Here is an 18,375-nt window from a genome sequence, read left to right as displayed (position 1 = left end):
CAGTAAGTTTAGTGAACATCCATCATCTCATACAGATGCAAAAGTAAAGAAATAAAAAAGAATATTTTTTCCTTGTGATGAGAACTCAGGATTTACTCTTTCATATATAAAATACAGCACCGTTAATTACATTTATCATGTTGTATCACACAACTTTTTAATGCCTCTCCCTCCCAAGTCGAGTTTCCAGATACCTGGAATTTTAAACAACTTCAGTCTGATTTTTCAAGTATGTATTAATGCAGATAAACTTAGTTCCTTTTCCTAGGGACCGAGTTTGAGTAGAGAGGCAAGACTGACCCCTTACCCTTCAACCTGAGTCCTGATCACAGATTGACCACTGACTCTAATCCAGACCAAGCCCTGACCCTGGTAAGACAGTGACTCTGGCCACACCCTGACTCCTGGTCACAACGTCACCCTCTGCTTCAGGTGGGAGTACTGATAGATGGTGAGGAATGGGAGGAGGGTGGGCAGGTTAGGTGGGACCCCGGAATGAGCTGCGCTGGCTGCCAGCTTCTCGATCTTCACAAGCCAAGCAGACCACTTCAGGCCGGGGTGAACAGGGCTCCGCCCAGAGGCGAGACCCGCCAAGGGGTAGAGGCAACGGCAGAGAGCGGCGGCGGGATCATGCGCAGAGAGATCCGTCGGTTCTCTGCGCCGAGGGCGGCGTGCAGGGGCGGGACACCCGCGCGGCCCGACTTCTAATTGGTCGTACGAGAGCGGAAAGGGGCGGGGCCGGGGCGGTGCGCGCTCTGAGGCGCGCGGCCTGGCGGGTGTGTAACGGCCGTTAGGCGAGCTGAGGCGCTGAACCGCCGTCCGCAGCCGACGTGGTCGCAGTGGTTGGTGTCCCTGAGTGAGGGATTTCGCTGCCCGCTTTCAAGCTCACGTAAGTCCTCCTCCCTTCGGGGGCCCCCGTCGGACTGACAGACCCTGTCCCCTGCCTAGAGAGCCTTGGCGGAGCCTCAGACACTCTCGACCGTCCTCCGTGGTGGGGAGGGCCGCGGGAGAGCGAAGAGCATGCGCAGAGCGACTGAGCCGTTCGCCTTGGGTCTCTGACGCCCCGGCTTTCTGAAATAATGTCCCCCGCTCGCCTCCTTGGGTCTCAGTGGCCTCCCGCCCTCATCGCCTCGCTCTCTCCCCGTCACTCACTCCGCAGCTGTTGCGGGACCTTTGCGATGGACGGGCCCAGTGCCGGTCGCCAGGGCACGGCGGGAGGGAAGTTCTTGCCCTCCAGGAGCTCGCAGCCCCGGGAGAGGAGTAGACATCCCGCGGGTGGTTGCTCGGCCAGCACTCAGTAGTGCAGGGTGGAGAAGTACGGGAGCGCGGAACCCAAGGCGCCGACGGAGTCTGAGGGGGCGGGGAGCCCTCCCCGAGGAAGTGAAGTTTGAGCCGAGATTTGGAGAAAGATAGAGGAGGAAGGTCGGGGGACCGAGAGCCCTTGTGAAGGCGCTAGGCTGGAGTTTCTCAGCCGGCGCGATTTTGCCCCCCACGGGATATTTGACAGTGTCTGGAGACATTTTCGGTTCTCACAACTCGGGGATTGCTCCTGGCATCTGATGGGTAGAAGTCAGGGGTGCTGCTAAACAGCCTGCAGTGTGCAGGACAACCGCACATCAAAGACTTACCCGACCTCCAATGTCGTTAGTACCGAGCATGAGGCACCCTGCTATAGACAGGGAGGAGCTGGTTCTCTGGATGAACAGAAAGTGTGTTAGAGCTTATTTATGCAATAGAAGGTGTTCAGAACTTACTTCATCACATTAAACCGGGAGGATCGGAGCCCTGTTTGTCTTTTACACCAGTCTACTTCCACGATATGGCACAGAGCCAGGCAAACAGGCTGGCTGTTTTGGTTGATGAATTGAATACGGTGTGCTAGGAAGGGAGGAGTAGTGATACAAGGACGATTAAGAGAACCATGCTTCGTTGCTTGCCCTTAGGCCCTGTCTGTTTTATTATGTGGTGGTGTTCAGGACTTGTTCTTTGTAAAGGCAGCATCTTGGCAAGGATTTGGCTTCTCTTTCTTTAGGTTTGGTTTAATGAATGATCAAGGCGATGAAAATAGTGTGATGGTGTGAGGTTCTTAGTGTGTCAGTGTCAGCTGCCTGTGTTTCCCTTCAAATCCTCTACTGTCTTGATGTGGTTCTGTCAACAGCTGCCAAGTGTGTTCCACACTAAGATTATAATTCTTCAAGGGGAGAACTACTTATAACAGCCAAAATCTAATTCTCGGGTAGCAACTTGGGAAATAGAGCCTGGGTGGTGACCAGGGACAGAGTGAAGAAATTACATGAGCTGCCCCTGCTCCTAACTGCTTTAGGGCTTTTTTTTTTTTTTTTGCGGTACGCGGGCCTCTCACTGCTGTGGCCTCCCCCGTTGCGGAGCACAGGCTCCGGACGCGCAGGCTCAGCGTCCATGGCTCACGGGCCCAGCCGTTCCGCGGCATGTGGGATCTTCCCAGACCGGGGCACGAACCCGTGTCCCCTGCATCGGCAGGCGGACTCTCAACCACTGCGCCACCAGGGAAGCCCTGATTGACTTTTCTTTTCACAGACAATTTTTCTATAGCATGCAATGCTGTTTGATACTATTTTCCCCACAATGGAACTTCTTTCAAGATTGGAGTCAGTCCTCTCAAACCCTACTGCTGCTTTGTCAACAGAGTTACATAATATTCTAAATCCTCTGTTGTCATTTCGACAGTCTTGACAGCATCTTCACCGGAAGTAGTTCCATCTCAAGAAACCACTTCCCTTGCTCATTCATAAGAAGCAACTCCTCATCTGTTAAAAGTTGTATCATGAGATTGCAGCATTCAGTCACATCTTCAGGCTCCACTTCTAATTTTAGTCTTCTTCCTATTTCCACCACATCTGCAGTTACAATAGTAACATCAAAGATCACAGATCACCATGACAGATGTAATAATGATGAAAAAGCTTGGAATACTGCGAGAATTACCAAAATGTGACACAGACACGAAGCGACCAAATGCTGTAGGAAAAAATGGCACCCTTAGACTTGCTTAACACAGGGTTGCTGCAAATCTTCAGTTTGTAAAAAATGCAATCTGTGTGGGGCTTCCCTGGTGGCGCAGTGGTTAAGAATCTGCCTGCCAATGCAGGGGACACGGGTTCGAGCCCTGGTCTGGGAAGATCCCACATGCCGCGGAGCAACTAAGCCCGTGCGTCACAACTACTGAGCCTGCGCATCTGGAGCCTGTGCTCCGCAACAGGAGAGGCCGCGACAGTGAGAGGCCCGCGCACCGCGATGAAGAGTGGCCGCCGCTCGCCGCAACTAGAGAAAGCTCTCGCACAGAAACGAAGACCCAACACAGCCATAAATAAATAAATAAAAAAAAAAAAAAAAAAAATGCAATCTGTGAAGCTCACTAAAGTGAAGTTCAATAAAAAGATGTATGCTTGGACTTAATACATGAAAATGGAAACTATCAATGTTCTGTCTGCCTCCATTCATTCTTACCTTTCTTGGCTGTATAATTGGTTATTTGTGTTACTGCTGTTTATTTATTTTTAATTAATTTATTTATGTGGCTGCATCGGGTATTAGTTGCAGCATGCGGGATCTTCGTTGTGGCCTGTGGGGTATTTCGTTGTGACTTGGGATCTCTAGTTGTGGCATGTGGGCTTAGTTGCCCCGCGGCATGTGGGATCTTAGTTCCCCCACCAGGGATCAAACCTGCATCCCCTGCATTGGAAGGCAGATTGTTAACCACTGGACCTCCAGGGAAGTCCCTGTGTTACTTCTTATACATTCATTTCTCTCACTTTTATCTCAAGAAGTCTGTCTCCTTCAAATGGTCCTAAAAATTTCCACCAGTAGGCCATCTACTTCTGAACTTAAGTAGGAAGAAGTTTAAAATTATTTATTCTGTACTGTTTTACACCTTGGAGTTTTTTTTTTTAATTAAGGTATAATTCACATACCATAAAATTCAATTTTATGTATGTCCAATTCAGAGGTTTTAGTATATTCACAAGCCATCATCACTATCTAATCTCAGAACATTTTAATCACCCTAGTAAGAAACCCCATACCATTAGCAATTGCTCCCCATTTCCCCCTCTCCCTGCCCTCTTAGTCCCTGACAACCATTAATCTGCTGTCACTATGAATATGCCAATTCTGGACATTTCATATACATGGAATTATACATGTAGCCTTTCGTGTTTGTCCTCCTTCACTTACTGTAATGTTTTCAGTAGCAGGTATCAGTGCTTCATTCCTTTTTGTTGCCTAATAATATTCCATTGTGTGGATGTACCACATTTTATTTATCCATCAGCTAATGGACATTTGAGTTCTTTCTATTTTTTGGCTATTATAAATAATGCTGCTATGAAGATTTATGTATAAGATTTTGTATTGACATATGTTTTTATTTCTCTTGAATATATAACCAGGAGTGGAACTAGAGTCATAGGATAACTCCATCTTTAACTGAGAGTTCGTTTGTCATCCCATTTTCAACCCCTCTGAATTTGGAAAGGTGTCAGAATCCAGTGGGCCTACCATTTTGTTATATTTTAAAGAAAGGGGGACTTCCCTGGCAGTCCAGTGGTTAAGACTCCACGCTTCCAATGCAGGGGGCATGGGTTCGATCCCTGGTGGGGGAACTAAGATCCCACATGCTGCGCGGTGCAGCCAGACCAAAATAAAATAAAAGATCCTTAATTTAATCACATCCGGAGGAAAAAACCCTTTAGAAAAAAAAGAAAGGGATTAAAAAAAGCGTTTTAATATTGACGATTCGGTATGAATAGCAGGTAGGGTACCCTTCTGTGTCACGAATAAAACGCTGAATAATACTAGCGATAAATGGAATCTTTTTGCGGTACGCGGGCCTCTCACTGTTGTGGCCTCTCCCGTTGTGGAGCACAGGCTCCGGACGCGCAGGCTCAGCAGCCATGGCTCACGGGCCCAGCTGCTCCGCAGCGTGTGGGATCTTCCCGGACCGGGGCACAAACCCGTGTCCCCTGCATCGGCAGGTGGACTCTCAACCACTGCGCCACCAGGGAAGCCCCTGGAATCTTTTTTTAACTGAACAAAGTTTCTCTTACCCAGTATGTAGAGACCTGGGATTTCAGGGAATGGTACAATTTCTGTTGTAGATACAGTGAATTAGTGAGGGTTTGTGTTGTTGTTACTAAGAGGAGACTATAGAGGTCAGTAAAGCACATCAGAGAAATAATACCATAAAGCTTTTTTTTTCGCCACCCCCCCCACTCCAGAGTTAAATTTCACCTCTCAGAATTGTGTTCTGTTGACAGGGTTTGTCCCGAACTCTTTTGGGGCTCTTATAAATTCAGAGTTTCTAAATTTGTACTTTATCTTCTGAGGACTGTACTGTGTCACTTTTCATTAATATAAACTGTTAATATGCCAAGTATAACAAAAACATTAATTAAGCACTTAATATGTGTCAGGCACCATTGTAAGTTAATTATAAATAAGTTAGAATGAATTAGGTCCTGGCTTTATCCTCATTTTTATATGAAGGAACTGAGGCACAAAGATATTAAGAAATTTGCCCAAGGTTACACAGCTAATACATTGCTAGTGTCAGGCTTCAAACCCAAACTGTCTGATCAAGAGTCAGTACTCTGGGGACTTCCCTGGTGGCACAGTGGTTAAGAATCTGCCTGCCGGGCTCCCCTGGTGGCGCAGTGGTTGGGAGTCCGCCTGCCTGTGCAGGGGACGTGGGTTCGTGCCCCAGTCTGGGAGGATCCCGCATGCCGCGGAGCGGCTGGGCCCGTGGGCCATGGCCGCTGAGCCTGCGCGTCCGGAGCCTGTGCTCCGCGGCGGGAGAGGCCGCAGCAGTGAGAGGCCCGCGTACCACAAAAAAAAAAAAAAAAAAAAAAAAAAAGAATCTGCCTGCCAACGCAGGGGACACAGGCTCAAGCCCTGGTCCGGGAAGATCCCACATGCTGCGGAGGAACTAAGCCCGTGCGCCACAATTACTGAGCCTGCGCTCTATAGCCCGCGAGCCACAACTACTGAGCCCGCATGCCACAACTACTGCAGCCTGCATGCCTACAGCCTGTGCTCCACAACAAAGAGAAGCCACCACAATGAGAAGACTGCACACTGCAACAAAGAGTAGCCCCCATTCGCCGCAACTAGAGAAAGCCCGCGCACAGCAATGAAGACCCAAAGCAGCCAATCAATCAATCAATCAATCAATCAATCAATTTATAATAAAAAAATCAATACTCTGAACCACTTCTCTTACTCTGTACTGCCTCTCAGTTACTGTGCATTTACAAGGTATTATTATTATTTGCTATTATTAGTTACAGTTAAAGCTTTTGTTTACATAGATAGTAATCAGACTTATGCTGAATTCTCAGAACCTACCGTTAAAATAAATATAAATGTTTTAAGGAATGGGGTAATGGGAAGAAAACCTCATGTTCCCAGCTGAGTATTGAGGTTCTGCTTATGACCAGAAAATCTATCTTTGTACATGATATGACTAACTTTCAATACTGGAAGGAATCGGGGAATTCATTTTATTTTAACCATAACTGAAGTTATAATACTTCACTGTTGGTTTGGTTATTTAGTTTTTTTTCCACCTCACTCTTCCATCCTGTTCCCATGAGTAAGAAGATCCATGGCAATGTTTGTTAATTAAAAGTAACATTTTTAATTTTTGCAACGATTGGAGGGGCTCTAGCTAATAGGATCAGTATTGGGAATCTGTTTGGTTCTAGGTTTTTTCTTCTTGCTTCAGGAGAAGTAGAGTGGAATATTGGGAGTTGCTTTGCCTTAAAAAAACATCCTCAGGAGTAAAACATGTGGAAGAATACTTGAATACTCTGTGTGTTTTTGACAGTTTCAGCTGAGTGAGAACAAGTTACAGGAAGTTAAAAGATAGTGGAGAGATCTAACTGGTTCCTTCATTCTACAGCTGGCTCAAATAACTGTTGATGGCCATGCAGGAGAAATACCCAAGTGAGCGGTTCTCTCATGCCACATCACCAGGTGAGTAGTCAAAGTTTTCTGGGTTAAATTCTGACCTTTGCTCTATTATTTTATAACAGAAATTTCCTTAAAAGGAAATACTGAACAAACAAGCATTCACTGAAAGGCTGGCGCTTAAAGAACAAAAATGACATGGGGCTACATTGAATAGAAAAATAGGTCTCTCTGAGAGAACAACTGTTTATCTCTGGTCCTACGTAGCTTCCAACAAGACCACGTGATTGACTGGGAGAGGAGGACACATAAAGGATTGGAACAAAATGACTTTGGAAGATAGTTCCATTTGAAATCAGAAAAACACAGCATAAATTACTGTGTTCTATGTTGTCTTTGTAGTCCTGTGGGTGGGTCAGTCATCTGTTAGCCCACAAAGATTGGAATTCTTCTTGGATGCCAACAGTCTCACTTGTGTTGTCACTAGAGACTCAGGAATTTATCTCTAGAATGGATTTACAGGGTTTTGAAAGCTCAGTAGATACCCTAAGTTGATATGTTAAAAGTTTGTGTATGTATTTAATAAATATATTAAAATGTAAATATATACACATTCTCAATAGACAATATTAAGTAGATATGGTATATTCAAATAGGAAGTAGCATTTTAGAAAAATAACTTTTGAATTTGGGGGGATTTATAAAGAAAGGAGTACAGGGCTTCCCTGGTGGCGCAGTGGTTGAGAGTCCACCTGCCGATGCAGGGGACACGGGTTCGTGCCCCGGTCTAGGAGGATCCCACATGCCGCGGAGCGGCTGGGCCCGTGAGCCATGGCTGCTGAGCCTGCGCGTCCGGAGCCTGTGCTCTGCAACGGGAGAGGCCACAGCAGTGAGAGGCCCGTGTACCGCAAAAAATAAACAAATAAATAAATAAAGGAGTACATTTGATGGAACTAATGGTATGTTTTCTTTAACTTGAAAAATCCCACAGTGCCTTATAGCAGACATTTGGTAGATATGTTCTCCTAGGCATACTGCCTTGCATATAATAATAAGCACTTCTAAAAGCATTTGTTGAATCAATTCAAGGTTCATTCAGCAAATATTTATTGAACATCGCTATGTGCCACGCGCTGTCTTAGGATTGAATTATACAATTTCTTATGACACTTATGTGTATAGTGCACATTCTTGGAATGTAGCAATTCCTAACAAAGCTCACTGCTTTTCTGATGGCTTTGTTTTCAGTAGTCTCTCATTTCCTACTTTTTTTTTTTTTTTCCGGTACGCAGGCCTCTCACTGTTGCGGCCCCTCCCATTGCGGAGCACAGGCTCCGGACGCGCAGGCTCAGCAGCCATGGCTCATGAGCCCAGCTGCTCCGCGGCATGTGGGATCTTCCCGGACCGGGGCACGAACCCGTGTCCCCTGCATCGGCAGGCGGACTCTCAACCACTGCGCCACCAGGGAAGCCCAGTAGTCTCTCATTTGATTGATAATGGTCTTAATATTTGATAAGGATCCTGCTGATATGACATGATACCAGCTTTCAGACTTGAATTTTGAAATAATCATAGTCTCTATAACTACATCAAAGCATATTTTTATTTTACCAAATATCACTTTTATTTTTTTTTATTTTTAAAATTTTATTTATTTATTTATTTATGGCTGCGTTGGGTCTTTGTTGCTGTGCGCGGCTTCCTCTAGTTGCGGTGAGCGGGGGCTACTCTTCGTTGTGGTGTGCGGGCTTCTCATTGCGTGGCTTCTCGTTGTGGAGCACGGGCTCTAGGCGCACGGTTTTCAGTAGCTGTGGCTCGCGGGCTCTAGAGCTCAGGCTCAGTAGTTGTGGCGCACACGGGCTTAGTTTCTCCATGGCATGTGGGATCTTCCCGGACCGGACCAGGGCTTGAACCCGTGTCTCCTGCATTGGCAGGCGGATTCTTAACCACTGCGCCACCAGGGAAGCCCCGCAAATAATCACTTTTAGAATTGATGTATGGAGTGGGTGAACAGAAAAGTGGTAGTGGTGAAGAAGATTAGTAGTAGTAACAGGGAGTGATTTCCAGTAGGAGGCCAGGAACATGGTAATAGAGACCCTCAATTGATTTTCACTATTCAAAAGACCTGACAAATTGTACACTGACTAGAGAGATAATGCCATATAGACTCACCAGGAGGTCAAATTTCTTTGCTTCTGGCTAGAATTATGTTAATTTAGTATAGTAACACTGGCTAATCTTATGCTGATCAGATGCTCTGATTTTTGGCTGTGTTTTCTGTTAAAGATTGTTACAGGGACTTCCATGGCAGTCCACCGGTTAAGACTCTGGGCTTCCAATGCAGGGGATGCGGGTTCGATCCCTGGTGGGGAAACTGTGATCCCGCATGTCACGCGGCACAGCCAAAAAATTTTATAAAAAAAGAAATTGTTACAGATTACTGTGTGTATATAGATTCTTTCAAATCAGGCAGTCCACTGAGACCCAAAGAATAAAAGGAGTTCTTGGGGAAAGTGAGGTTGTCTTCAGTAGAAAGCAGAAGTAAGGGTAGCAAAAAAAAGGAGCAAATGTAGAAGAAAGTAGGTTCAAAAAATGGGAGAAGCACTAAATGCAAATATCATTTGCTTCCCACTAAATCATAGAGTCTGTAGAACCACATTTTCTGATTTCAGGTCAAACTCTCATGCTTTAAATGGGTAAGTAGCTACCATTACCTGTTTGTTTGTTTACATGGATCATCAGGTAAAGTTTAGAAAAATTACAGTGGTTTTTAAAAAATAATTTGAATTTAATTCTTTGCTAGTATATTAGTAAATCAAGTATTTATTGAACACTTTGTATCTACCAGCCCTCAAACAGCAAGCTGATAAAGTCAAATAAATCTCATCAATCTTGTTTCATCTTACCTGCTCAGAAACTTTAGTAGTTTCTTTGCATTGCCCCCACCCCACAAACTCTTCAGATTAACTTATAAGACTCATCTTGATTTACCCTAACCACAAGGGTACCCTGATGCAGTCAAGCAGTGGTTTTCAGCAGAGGACTGGATTGCCTGTTACCCTGCAGAGCATTTGGAAACATATGGGATGTTTTCAGGTTTTATAGTGATGGTGGGATGGAGTGAGAGCTGCTGCTGGCATTTAGTGGACGGGGAGGGACTAGGAATGCTTAACCATCCTGTAATATGTAGACCATACGTTGAGGAATTGTCAGGCCCAGAATGCCAAAAGCACCTGTTGAGAAACCCTGTAGGAAAGAATGTGGGTATTGGAATCAGAACAACCTGGGTTCAAATCTCAGCTCTATCCTCTGCAAAATAGGGGTTACAATACTTTTCAGTGAATAGGTAGATGAGATCATGTTTGTAAAGTGCTGTGGCTTCTAGATTGCAAAGAATGGAGCTGCTATTAACTATTACTGTCCCAGTACTCCTGGATTCTTGGTAGTTTTTATTTCTGTCTTTGAACATTCTCACCTCTTATGCTATTTCCATTTAAAATTAACTGGGCTTCCCTGGTGGCGCAGTAGTTAAGAATCTGCCTGCCAGTTCAGGGGACACGGGTTCGAGCCTTGGTCCGGGAAGATCCCACATGCCGCAGAGCAATTAAGGCCACGCGCCACAACTACTGAGCCTGTGCTCTAGAGGCCGCAAGCCACAACTACTGAGCCTGCCTGCCACAACTATGGAAGCCCGTACACCTAGAGCCCACGCTCTGCAACAAGAGAAGCCACTACAGTGAGAAGCCCACGCACTGCAGTGAAGAGTAGCCCCCGCTCGCCGCAACTAGAGAAAAACCTGTGCGCAGCAACGAAGACCCAATGCAGCCATAAATAAAATAAATAAATTTATTTTAAAAAAAACTCCCTAAAATTAACTAATTCAGAGTAGCTGAAATAGGCACAGGAGAAAGAAAGGTGTGGGGTGCCACTATTCTCTGATAGGTTTATGTGGTTTTTTAAAAAGTCTTGTGGGGTTACATGAGCAGGTTCACACTAAAGGTGGGAAATGCCACTTGTTTCAGGTTCCAATGTGATTCAGAGGGGAGGTTCCCTGGGGACTGAATGGCAGACCCCAGTTATCTCGGAGGGCTTTCGGAGCCGCTTCAGCCGCTGTTCAAGTATAGCCGACAGTGGGGACACAGCCATTGGCACATCATGCTCAGACATTGCAGAGGGTAAGTTTGGATTAATGATTTGATTACCAAAATGTGTTGTCAATTTCAAATTGTATTCCACGTATATTGTCATTTCCAGAGTATTCATAAATCAGTCCATTCAGTCAAGGAGTCTTCTTGATTCTTCTTATCCTATGCCCCTCACAGCCGGTCCCTTCCTCTCAACTTCTACTGTTTGTCCTGTCTGAAACAACTTTCTAATAGGTTTCTTGGCATCAGGTCTTTCCCTCTCCTACCAGATTAATCTTTCTAAAAGCCTGATTTCATAGTTTCCCTTTCCTGCAAATCCTCAGTTGTTTCTATCACTTGGAGGATAAAGGTCAGAGTCCCCAATTCTGTGATATGGCCCTATCCCATTCAAACATATTTCTTACTCTCACCAGGTATGTTGTCTTAACTATGCTACGAGCAGAACCTTTTGTTTTGTTTTGTCACTTGAGCTCTTTCCTTCTTTAATCTGGGCCCCTTTGTGCTATTCTCATCTCCTCTTGCCCCTCCCAGCTATGCTTATCTTATGATCTAATGATGCATCTGAAAAAACTTTTCCAATTTCTTCCTCCCATTACTGATCTTCCTTTTTGCAATTTTATATCTTTATTTTTTTCTGCCACTTGTTTTTGCACTTAAGTATTAACCGTCAGGCTGTACTTTACAAGAGTATTTTGTTTTTTCATTTAGATGGTGGGTTCCTAGGAGGGCAGAAAACCTAATGATAATAATTAATTACTGTTTATCAAATACTTTATGATGCATACTGTGCTAAATTTTTTCTACATTTTTTCATTAATACATTTAAGAACTCTATGAAATATTTTATTTCCAATCTACAAATGAGAGAGCTGAATTTCAAAATGATTAAATGAGTTGATTAAAGTCATAGAACTAATTACCTTGGTACTTGGTGCATCTGATAAGATGTCACACCCACTAGGATGGCTATAATCAAAAAGATAGTAACAATCGTTGGTGAGAATGTAGAGAAACTGGAACCTTTGTACATTGCTGGTGAGAATGTAAAATGTTGTAGCTGCTTTGGAAAGCAGTTTGGCAGTTCCTTAAAAGGTTAAACATGGAGTTGCCTTATGACTCAGCAAATCTAGGTATATATACACGAGAGAATTGATGAAAGCATACATCCACACAAAAACTTGTACACAGATGTTCATAGCAGCGTTATTCTTCATAGCCAAAAATTGGAGACAACCCCATGTCTATCAATTGACAAACAGATGAGTAAAATGTGGTATATCCATATGATAGAATATTATTCAGCCATAAAAAGAAATGAAGTACCAATACCCCCCACAAACTGGATTAACTTTAAAAACATCTATGCTAAGTAAAAAAGCCAGGCGCGAAAGACCACATATTGTGTGAAATATCCATAATAGGCCAATCTGTAGGGAGATAGAAAGTAGATTTAGTGGTTGCCTAAGGCTAGGGAAGTTAGAGTAAATGTAGCATGACTGCTAAAGGGTAAAAAGATTTCTTTGGGGGGTGATGAAAATGTTCTAAAATTGATAGTAGTGATGGGTACATAATTCTGTGAATGTACTAAAAACCATTGAATTGTATGTTTCAAGTGGGTGAAAGTTGTACAGTATGTGAACTATATCTCAGTAAAGCATTTAAAAAAAAAAGAAATGTTTGGAAAAAATAAAAGAAGAATGAAAAGGAGAAAAACACATCCACTACATCTACTACTAGTACTGACTCCTGGACACCTGGCATTTAATTTTTTTTTTTTTTTTTTTTTTTGCCACACCACGTGGCATGCGGGATCTTAGTTCCCCGACCAGGAATGGAACTCACGCCCCCTGCCGTGGAAGTGGGGAGTCTTAACCACTGGACCACCAAGGAAGTCCCTGGGATTTAATTTTAATAGTTTGACAGCTGTGTGTATATGGGCCCAGTGTCAATAAATATTGAGTTAATGGAATCATAGATTTTAAGGTAGACAGAACTTTAAAAATCACTTAATCCAGTTTTTTTGCAGGTGAGTAGCAAAAATTCCCTGAGGGGTTAAGTAACTTGCCTGGTCACACAACTAGTTATCAGATTCAGATCTCCCACCTGTAGTGTTCTTTCCATCACTTGTGTAATCAGAAGTGTTACTGTCAATGTAGTTGTGACTTGTTAAGGTTTTGTCTACATGTGCAGTCATGGGACCTTTTTCATTCTGACTAAATAATAGGACTTATAAAAATCAAACAATGGTCTAGATTTTTTCCCCCCGTTGAATTGACTGGCTATATCTCATTCAGTCAAATTGTTACACAGATTGTGTGTGACTGTGTGCTTTTTATTCCTTTGGGGAAATATATATATATTAATTGCATAGTACTTTTTTTTTTTTTTTTTTTTTTGGCGGTACGCGGGCCTCTCACTGCCGTAGCCTCTCCCGTTGCGGAGCACAGGCTCCGGACGCGCAGGCTCAGCGGCCATGGCTCACGGGCCCAGCCACTCCGCGGCATGTGGGATCCTCCCGGGCCCAGGCACGAACCCGCGTCCCCTGCATCGGCAGGCGGACTCTCAACCACTGCGCCACCAGGGAAGCCCATTAATTATCTATTTTATATATAGTAGTGTGTATATGTTAATACCAAACTCCTAATTTATCCCTCCCCCGTCACACCTTTCCCCTTTGGTAACCATAAGTTTGTTTTCTAAGTCTGTGAGTCTGTTTTCTGTTTCGTAAATAAGTTCACTTGTGACATTTTTTTAGATTCCACATATAAGTGATATCACGTGATATTTGTCTTTCTCTATCTGACTTACTTCGCTTAGTATTATAATCTCTAGGTCCATCCATGTTGCTGCAAATGGCATTATTGCATTCTTTTTATGGGTGAGTAATATTCCATTGTGTATATGTACCACATCTTCTTTATCAATTCATTTGTCAATGGACATTTAGGCCCTTTTTTTTCTGGCTGCACTGTGCAGCTTGTGGGATCTTAGTTCCCTGACCAGGGATTGAACCCAGTCCACAGTAGTGAAAGTGCAAAGTCCTAGCCACTGGACCACCAGGGAATTCTCCATTTAGGCTTTTGCTTCTACCCTTCTCTAAGGTGTTTTACCTTGAAGATTCTCAAGGGACAGGATAGAGGTGAGTACTGGAGAGCTCAGAAGGCTTTCAGTTTTTTGATAAAGACTGAAATTGTCACTGGCATAATTCAGACTACCATACCTCATAAACCAGTAAGTGATGTAGGCAGAAGTGATCAAAATTTAGCAATAGCTAAGTCTACCCCTTACCAAGAAAGGGAGGTTGCTAGAAAGAACAAATTGCTTTTGGGGGGGATGGGGGTTTAGGGGCAGGGAGCGTGTTTGAGGAAAGGAGAAATTTAGAAATATATCCTTGAAGTGGCAAAAACCCAGTGATTTGGGGAATTGTAAACTTCTCATAAAAATCACATATCCCATACACTAAATTTGGAAAGCCTTTGAAAATTGTAGAAGATAGTGGCCCTTCTGAAAATGTGTTGCTATTTCGTTTCAGAATGCTCTAAAACACAAACCAGACTTAAAGTGTGATCTAACTTGACATTTTATAGCACTTTCTGAGGATTACACAGTTTCCTTAATATAAATAGATAAACCCAGTAGATAAGTGACAAATGCTGACAAAGACCTCACTTCATCATCCGTAGGTGGACCACACTCACCAGAAAATTAGAAAAACCATATTCTCTTGGGCAGCTGGTACCTTTCTTCTTGGCTTTGGTTTTGCCATTACTGCTAGGCATTATGGGCTCAAAACTGAATTTGGTGAGTCTTTAGAGAGAGTGGTGCTGTGGATGGAGAATGGAAGGAGGTGTTGCTGAGTTCAGCATAGTAGCAGCCCTCATAACCACAGTCTTACTGTCCTCTGTTCCATAATTATATTTTGGGAGTGGGGACCCTTGGTGAGAGTGGATATTATGGTGCCATTATGGAAGATTTCAAGTAGAGAGCTTACTAGTCTCAGAAGTCTTCATCACCACCAGTCTACCTTAACTCTGTTGACTAGTTCTGTATTTAAGTTTTGGGACATCAAAAACTGTGTCCTTTGACTCTGAAATGCCCTTTCTTGGTCCTGAGAAGCTGATGCATGTCATCAAAAATTACTACTTGTTTTGCTGCTTGTTTGTTTTTAGTATGGCATTTTATATATCCCACGATCATCTGAGTAGAGGAAATTAGATACTGTGCATATATTATAAGGGATAATTTGGCTTGCCTGTGTTTTTAAAGAGCTGCTTACAAACCCATATGAGAAGATGATAGCTGATCTATACTCATATAATTCTGGAAAAGGTTAGTATCTGTCCTCATTACCTGAGTGTGTTCTGTGTTGGTTGATGGAAAATGAAAAGAAACAAATCTGAGGTCTACTCTTCTCCATGGTAGACATGCTTAGTTTGGAAAAGAATACTAGACGTAGTTGAAAAAGGAAGACGTTAATGTTCCTTGTCCCCCTCACTCAGTTTTCTGCCTGCTGAAGGTAACAGGTGTGTTTCCTCATATTCCTGTATTGTTCTTCACTTGCAGCCTACTGTCCCGTGTTAATTCTGTGACCTTGTAGTCCTCTTCAGAGTAGCACTTGAAAGTTGGAAATATGTAGAAATATGAACCTTCTATAGCAGGGCCAATCAGCGAGTTGTCTCCCAAGACTAGGCAGGAGCTAAAGGAAACATAAATCCAGTCTGAAGGAAAGTGAAAAATCACAGTTGTATACAAACAAGTGGGTAAATAAAAGGCAAAATATAAAATAGAGGATTTCACTGTTTACCACTTGAGAGTGCTCACTGTGCTAGAATGAAACCTGAGAGTTACTAAGAATAACTTCACATATCCCGGCAGTCAGGTCTGGTGTGTGGGAGAGAGAACAGAATCCTGATTCAGATGCTGTGCTCCCTGCCCTAGATACAAAGCAGCACTATCCAGTTCGCCTTATTTTTTGGATAGTTTAGATTCATTGCTCACCTTCACAGGGGAGCTTTTGGAGATCACAGAGGATTCTGGCAGCCCTTGGAAAAGACATTTTTATTAGATTGGATTATAGCTTAGAGTTACCCAGCTCTTAGAAGAGTAGGATCTAATCCATTTCCCTTAAGTAAGTGATTTTTTTTTTAAGTTCCGTTTTCAGCTTTGTTGACTGGCAGGATTTTTTATTCAAATACAAGGGACAGAGTATAAGTTAAAAGTGAAGCCAGTGTTGCCTTTTGTTGGTTTGCCTTGTGAATGGCATTTGAGATCCTAGAACACACATCTCCTGTTTAGGCTGCTGTGTTTTTTGCCTGATACTTGTGATGACAGTGCCTTTTCTGCGTGGTCTTAGGACAGGCAGAGAATGTCTGGCATAGCAGCCAAAGTCAAGAAATTTTGACTTATGGAAGACTGTTCTCTCCACAGATTTTTGCAGCTCAAGTAGCAGTCCTTCTTTCCAGCCCATCAAAAGCCACGTAACCATTCCAACAGCCCATGTGATGCCTTCTACTTTGGGGACCTCTCCTGCCAAGCCAAATTCTCCTGCCGGACCCTCTTCTTCCAAACTTCCTTTGTCAGGGTTGACTGAAAGTGTGGGGATGACAAGAAATGGAGACCTCGGTGCAATGAAACGTTCTCCAGGCCTATGTAGAGATTTCACGTATGTTTGTGGTGGTGCTAGAGAGAATGGAGTTGAGCAGTCCTGGTTTCCAGCAGTGGGCCATGAAAGAGAAGAAGAGGCGAGGAAGTTTGATATTCCCAATATGGAGTCTACCCTCAATCAGTCGGCAATGATGGAGACGCTTTATTCAGATCCCCACTACCGAGTCTCCTTCCACAACCCAAGAACCGACCCAAACAAGGAGTTATACAAAGTGTTGCCTGAGACCAAGAAGGCACCAGGCAGTGGGGCAGTATGTGAGCGGAATGGACCACACCCTAGTGGCAGCGGGGTTCTTCCCTTGGGTCTCCAGCCTGCTCCTGGGCTCTCCAAGCCTCTACCTTCTCAGGTGTGGAAACTGAATCCTGACCCTTGGCATCCCCGCGAGCGATCTTCTGAGCTCAGCAGTTGTCAGCAGCATCTGGATTTGATCCGTTTACAGATGGGACAAATGCAGGTAGAGACCCTTCTTTCCTTGGATTTTGCAGTTTCTGTGCTGATCTTAGAACTGTATAGGTTTTGTCCTATAAGTTTTGACTCCAAAGAAAGCATTTATAAAAAGGAGGAAAGATGTTTGTAGATAGGAAATGAAGTCTTGTGAATGTCATCAAATCTGTTGGTGGTCTAATTAAACACCATATAGTTTCTCCAAAGCAGAGGGTTATAAAGGGAAACCCAGAGTTAGGACACCAACACTAACTGTGTGTGTATGTATTTATGTACCAGTCACTAGGCTAGGTACTTTAACATTACAGAATCTTATTTAATCCTCATAGCACTCTGATGAGGTAAAGGTAGAAATTTACCAGGTTCTTAGAATAAGTAATCTGTCCAGGGTCACAGAGCTGGTGAGTGGCAGAGTTCTAGGGTTCAAAAACTATCTTTGAATCCCAGGTTCTTTCCACTATAACACTTTTGGGTTAAAAAAAAAAAAAAAAAGTCCGTGTGCTGCTTTCTGGGAAGAAAGGAAGCAGGACACGTTCTCCTTTCCTGGTTGGTGAGGACATCTTAGCTCCTGGTTAGCTTCGGTTGCCTGATAATGAAAGACAACTGACCTTTTCTTAGAAACTGGAGCCTTTCTGAGCAGGGAGTGTCCAGTTGGCAGAAGTCTCCCTAGCAGGTTCTTTCCAGTCATACATCAGAGCTAAAATTATTTCATAAACAGTGGGCCTTCTCAGACTGAGCCAAAGTAAGCCTTGACTGCAGACCCAGCTGTAGTCAGGTGTTTTCAGGTGCCTGTAGGTCAAGATTAAGCCGCTCTGGGCCTGCTTGTCTTTCAGCTTCAGAATGGAGCCAACTGCCACCATCCTGCTGCTTTTTCTCCTTCATTGCCCACATTAGACCCAGCACAGTGGATCAGCATCTTGAACAGTAATGAAAACCTTCTGAAGGAAAAGGAGCTCCTTATTGACAAGTAAGGGGGCAAGGGGTGTCATAGGGCTAGGCTCTGCTGTCCCAGCCCCCACTAAGGATGTCTTCCCAAGGGCAGCACATCCTCCTCTGTTTAGGACCCTGCCTTGCCTCATGATAGAGCTAGGTCAGTAAGCAGCCTAGTCCAGTATGTGAGTAATGTGATAGGCCAGTTGCATATCTCTGCAGGGGCTGTGGGGAGTGCCTAAAGGA

At 43.9% G+C, this 18,375-nt stretch overlaps 1 protein-coding gene across 2 annotated transcripts in view; it reads left to right on the top strand.

Moving 5' to 3' along the window:
- The first annotated feature begins 769 nt into the window (after positions 1-769).
- Positions 770-18,375, top strand: part of CEP85 (centrosomal protein 85) — a 32,130-nt gene continuing 14,524 nt past the window's right edge. Inside the window, exons 1-5 of one of the 2 annotated variants that reach the window (XM_081214414.1) lie at positions 770-889; positions 6,938-7,011; positions 10,968-11,120; positions 16,518-17,209; positions 18,033-18,166. In XM_081214414.1, coding sequence (XP_081070540.1) covers positions 6,957-7,011; positions 10,968-11,120; positions 16,518-17,209; positions 18,033-18,166 — 1,034 coding nt within the window. In that variant the 5' untranslated portion in view covers positions 770-889; positions 6,938-6,956. Of the gene's footprint in view, positions 890-6,937; positions 7,012-10,967; positions 11,121-13,927; positions 13,969-16,517; positions 17,210-18,032; positions 18,167-18,375 lie in introns of those variants that run through there. The other variant, XM_081214415.1, reaches the window with a different exon arrangement.

Source organism: Mesoplodon bidens (assembly GCF_964165515.1).
Source record: "Mesoplodon bidens genome assembly, chromosome: 2".
Taxonomy (NCBI): domain Eukaryota; kingdom Metazoa; phylum Chordata; class Mammalia; order Artiodactyla; family Ziphiidae; genus Mesoplodon; species Mesoplodon bidens.
Note: the sequence above shows the minus strand (reverse complement) of the source record. Positions and strands in the feature narration are given on the sequence as shown.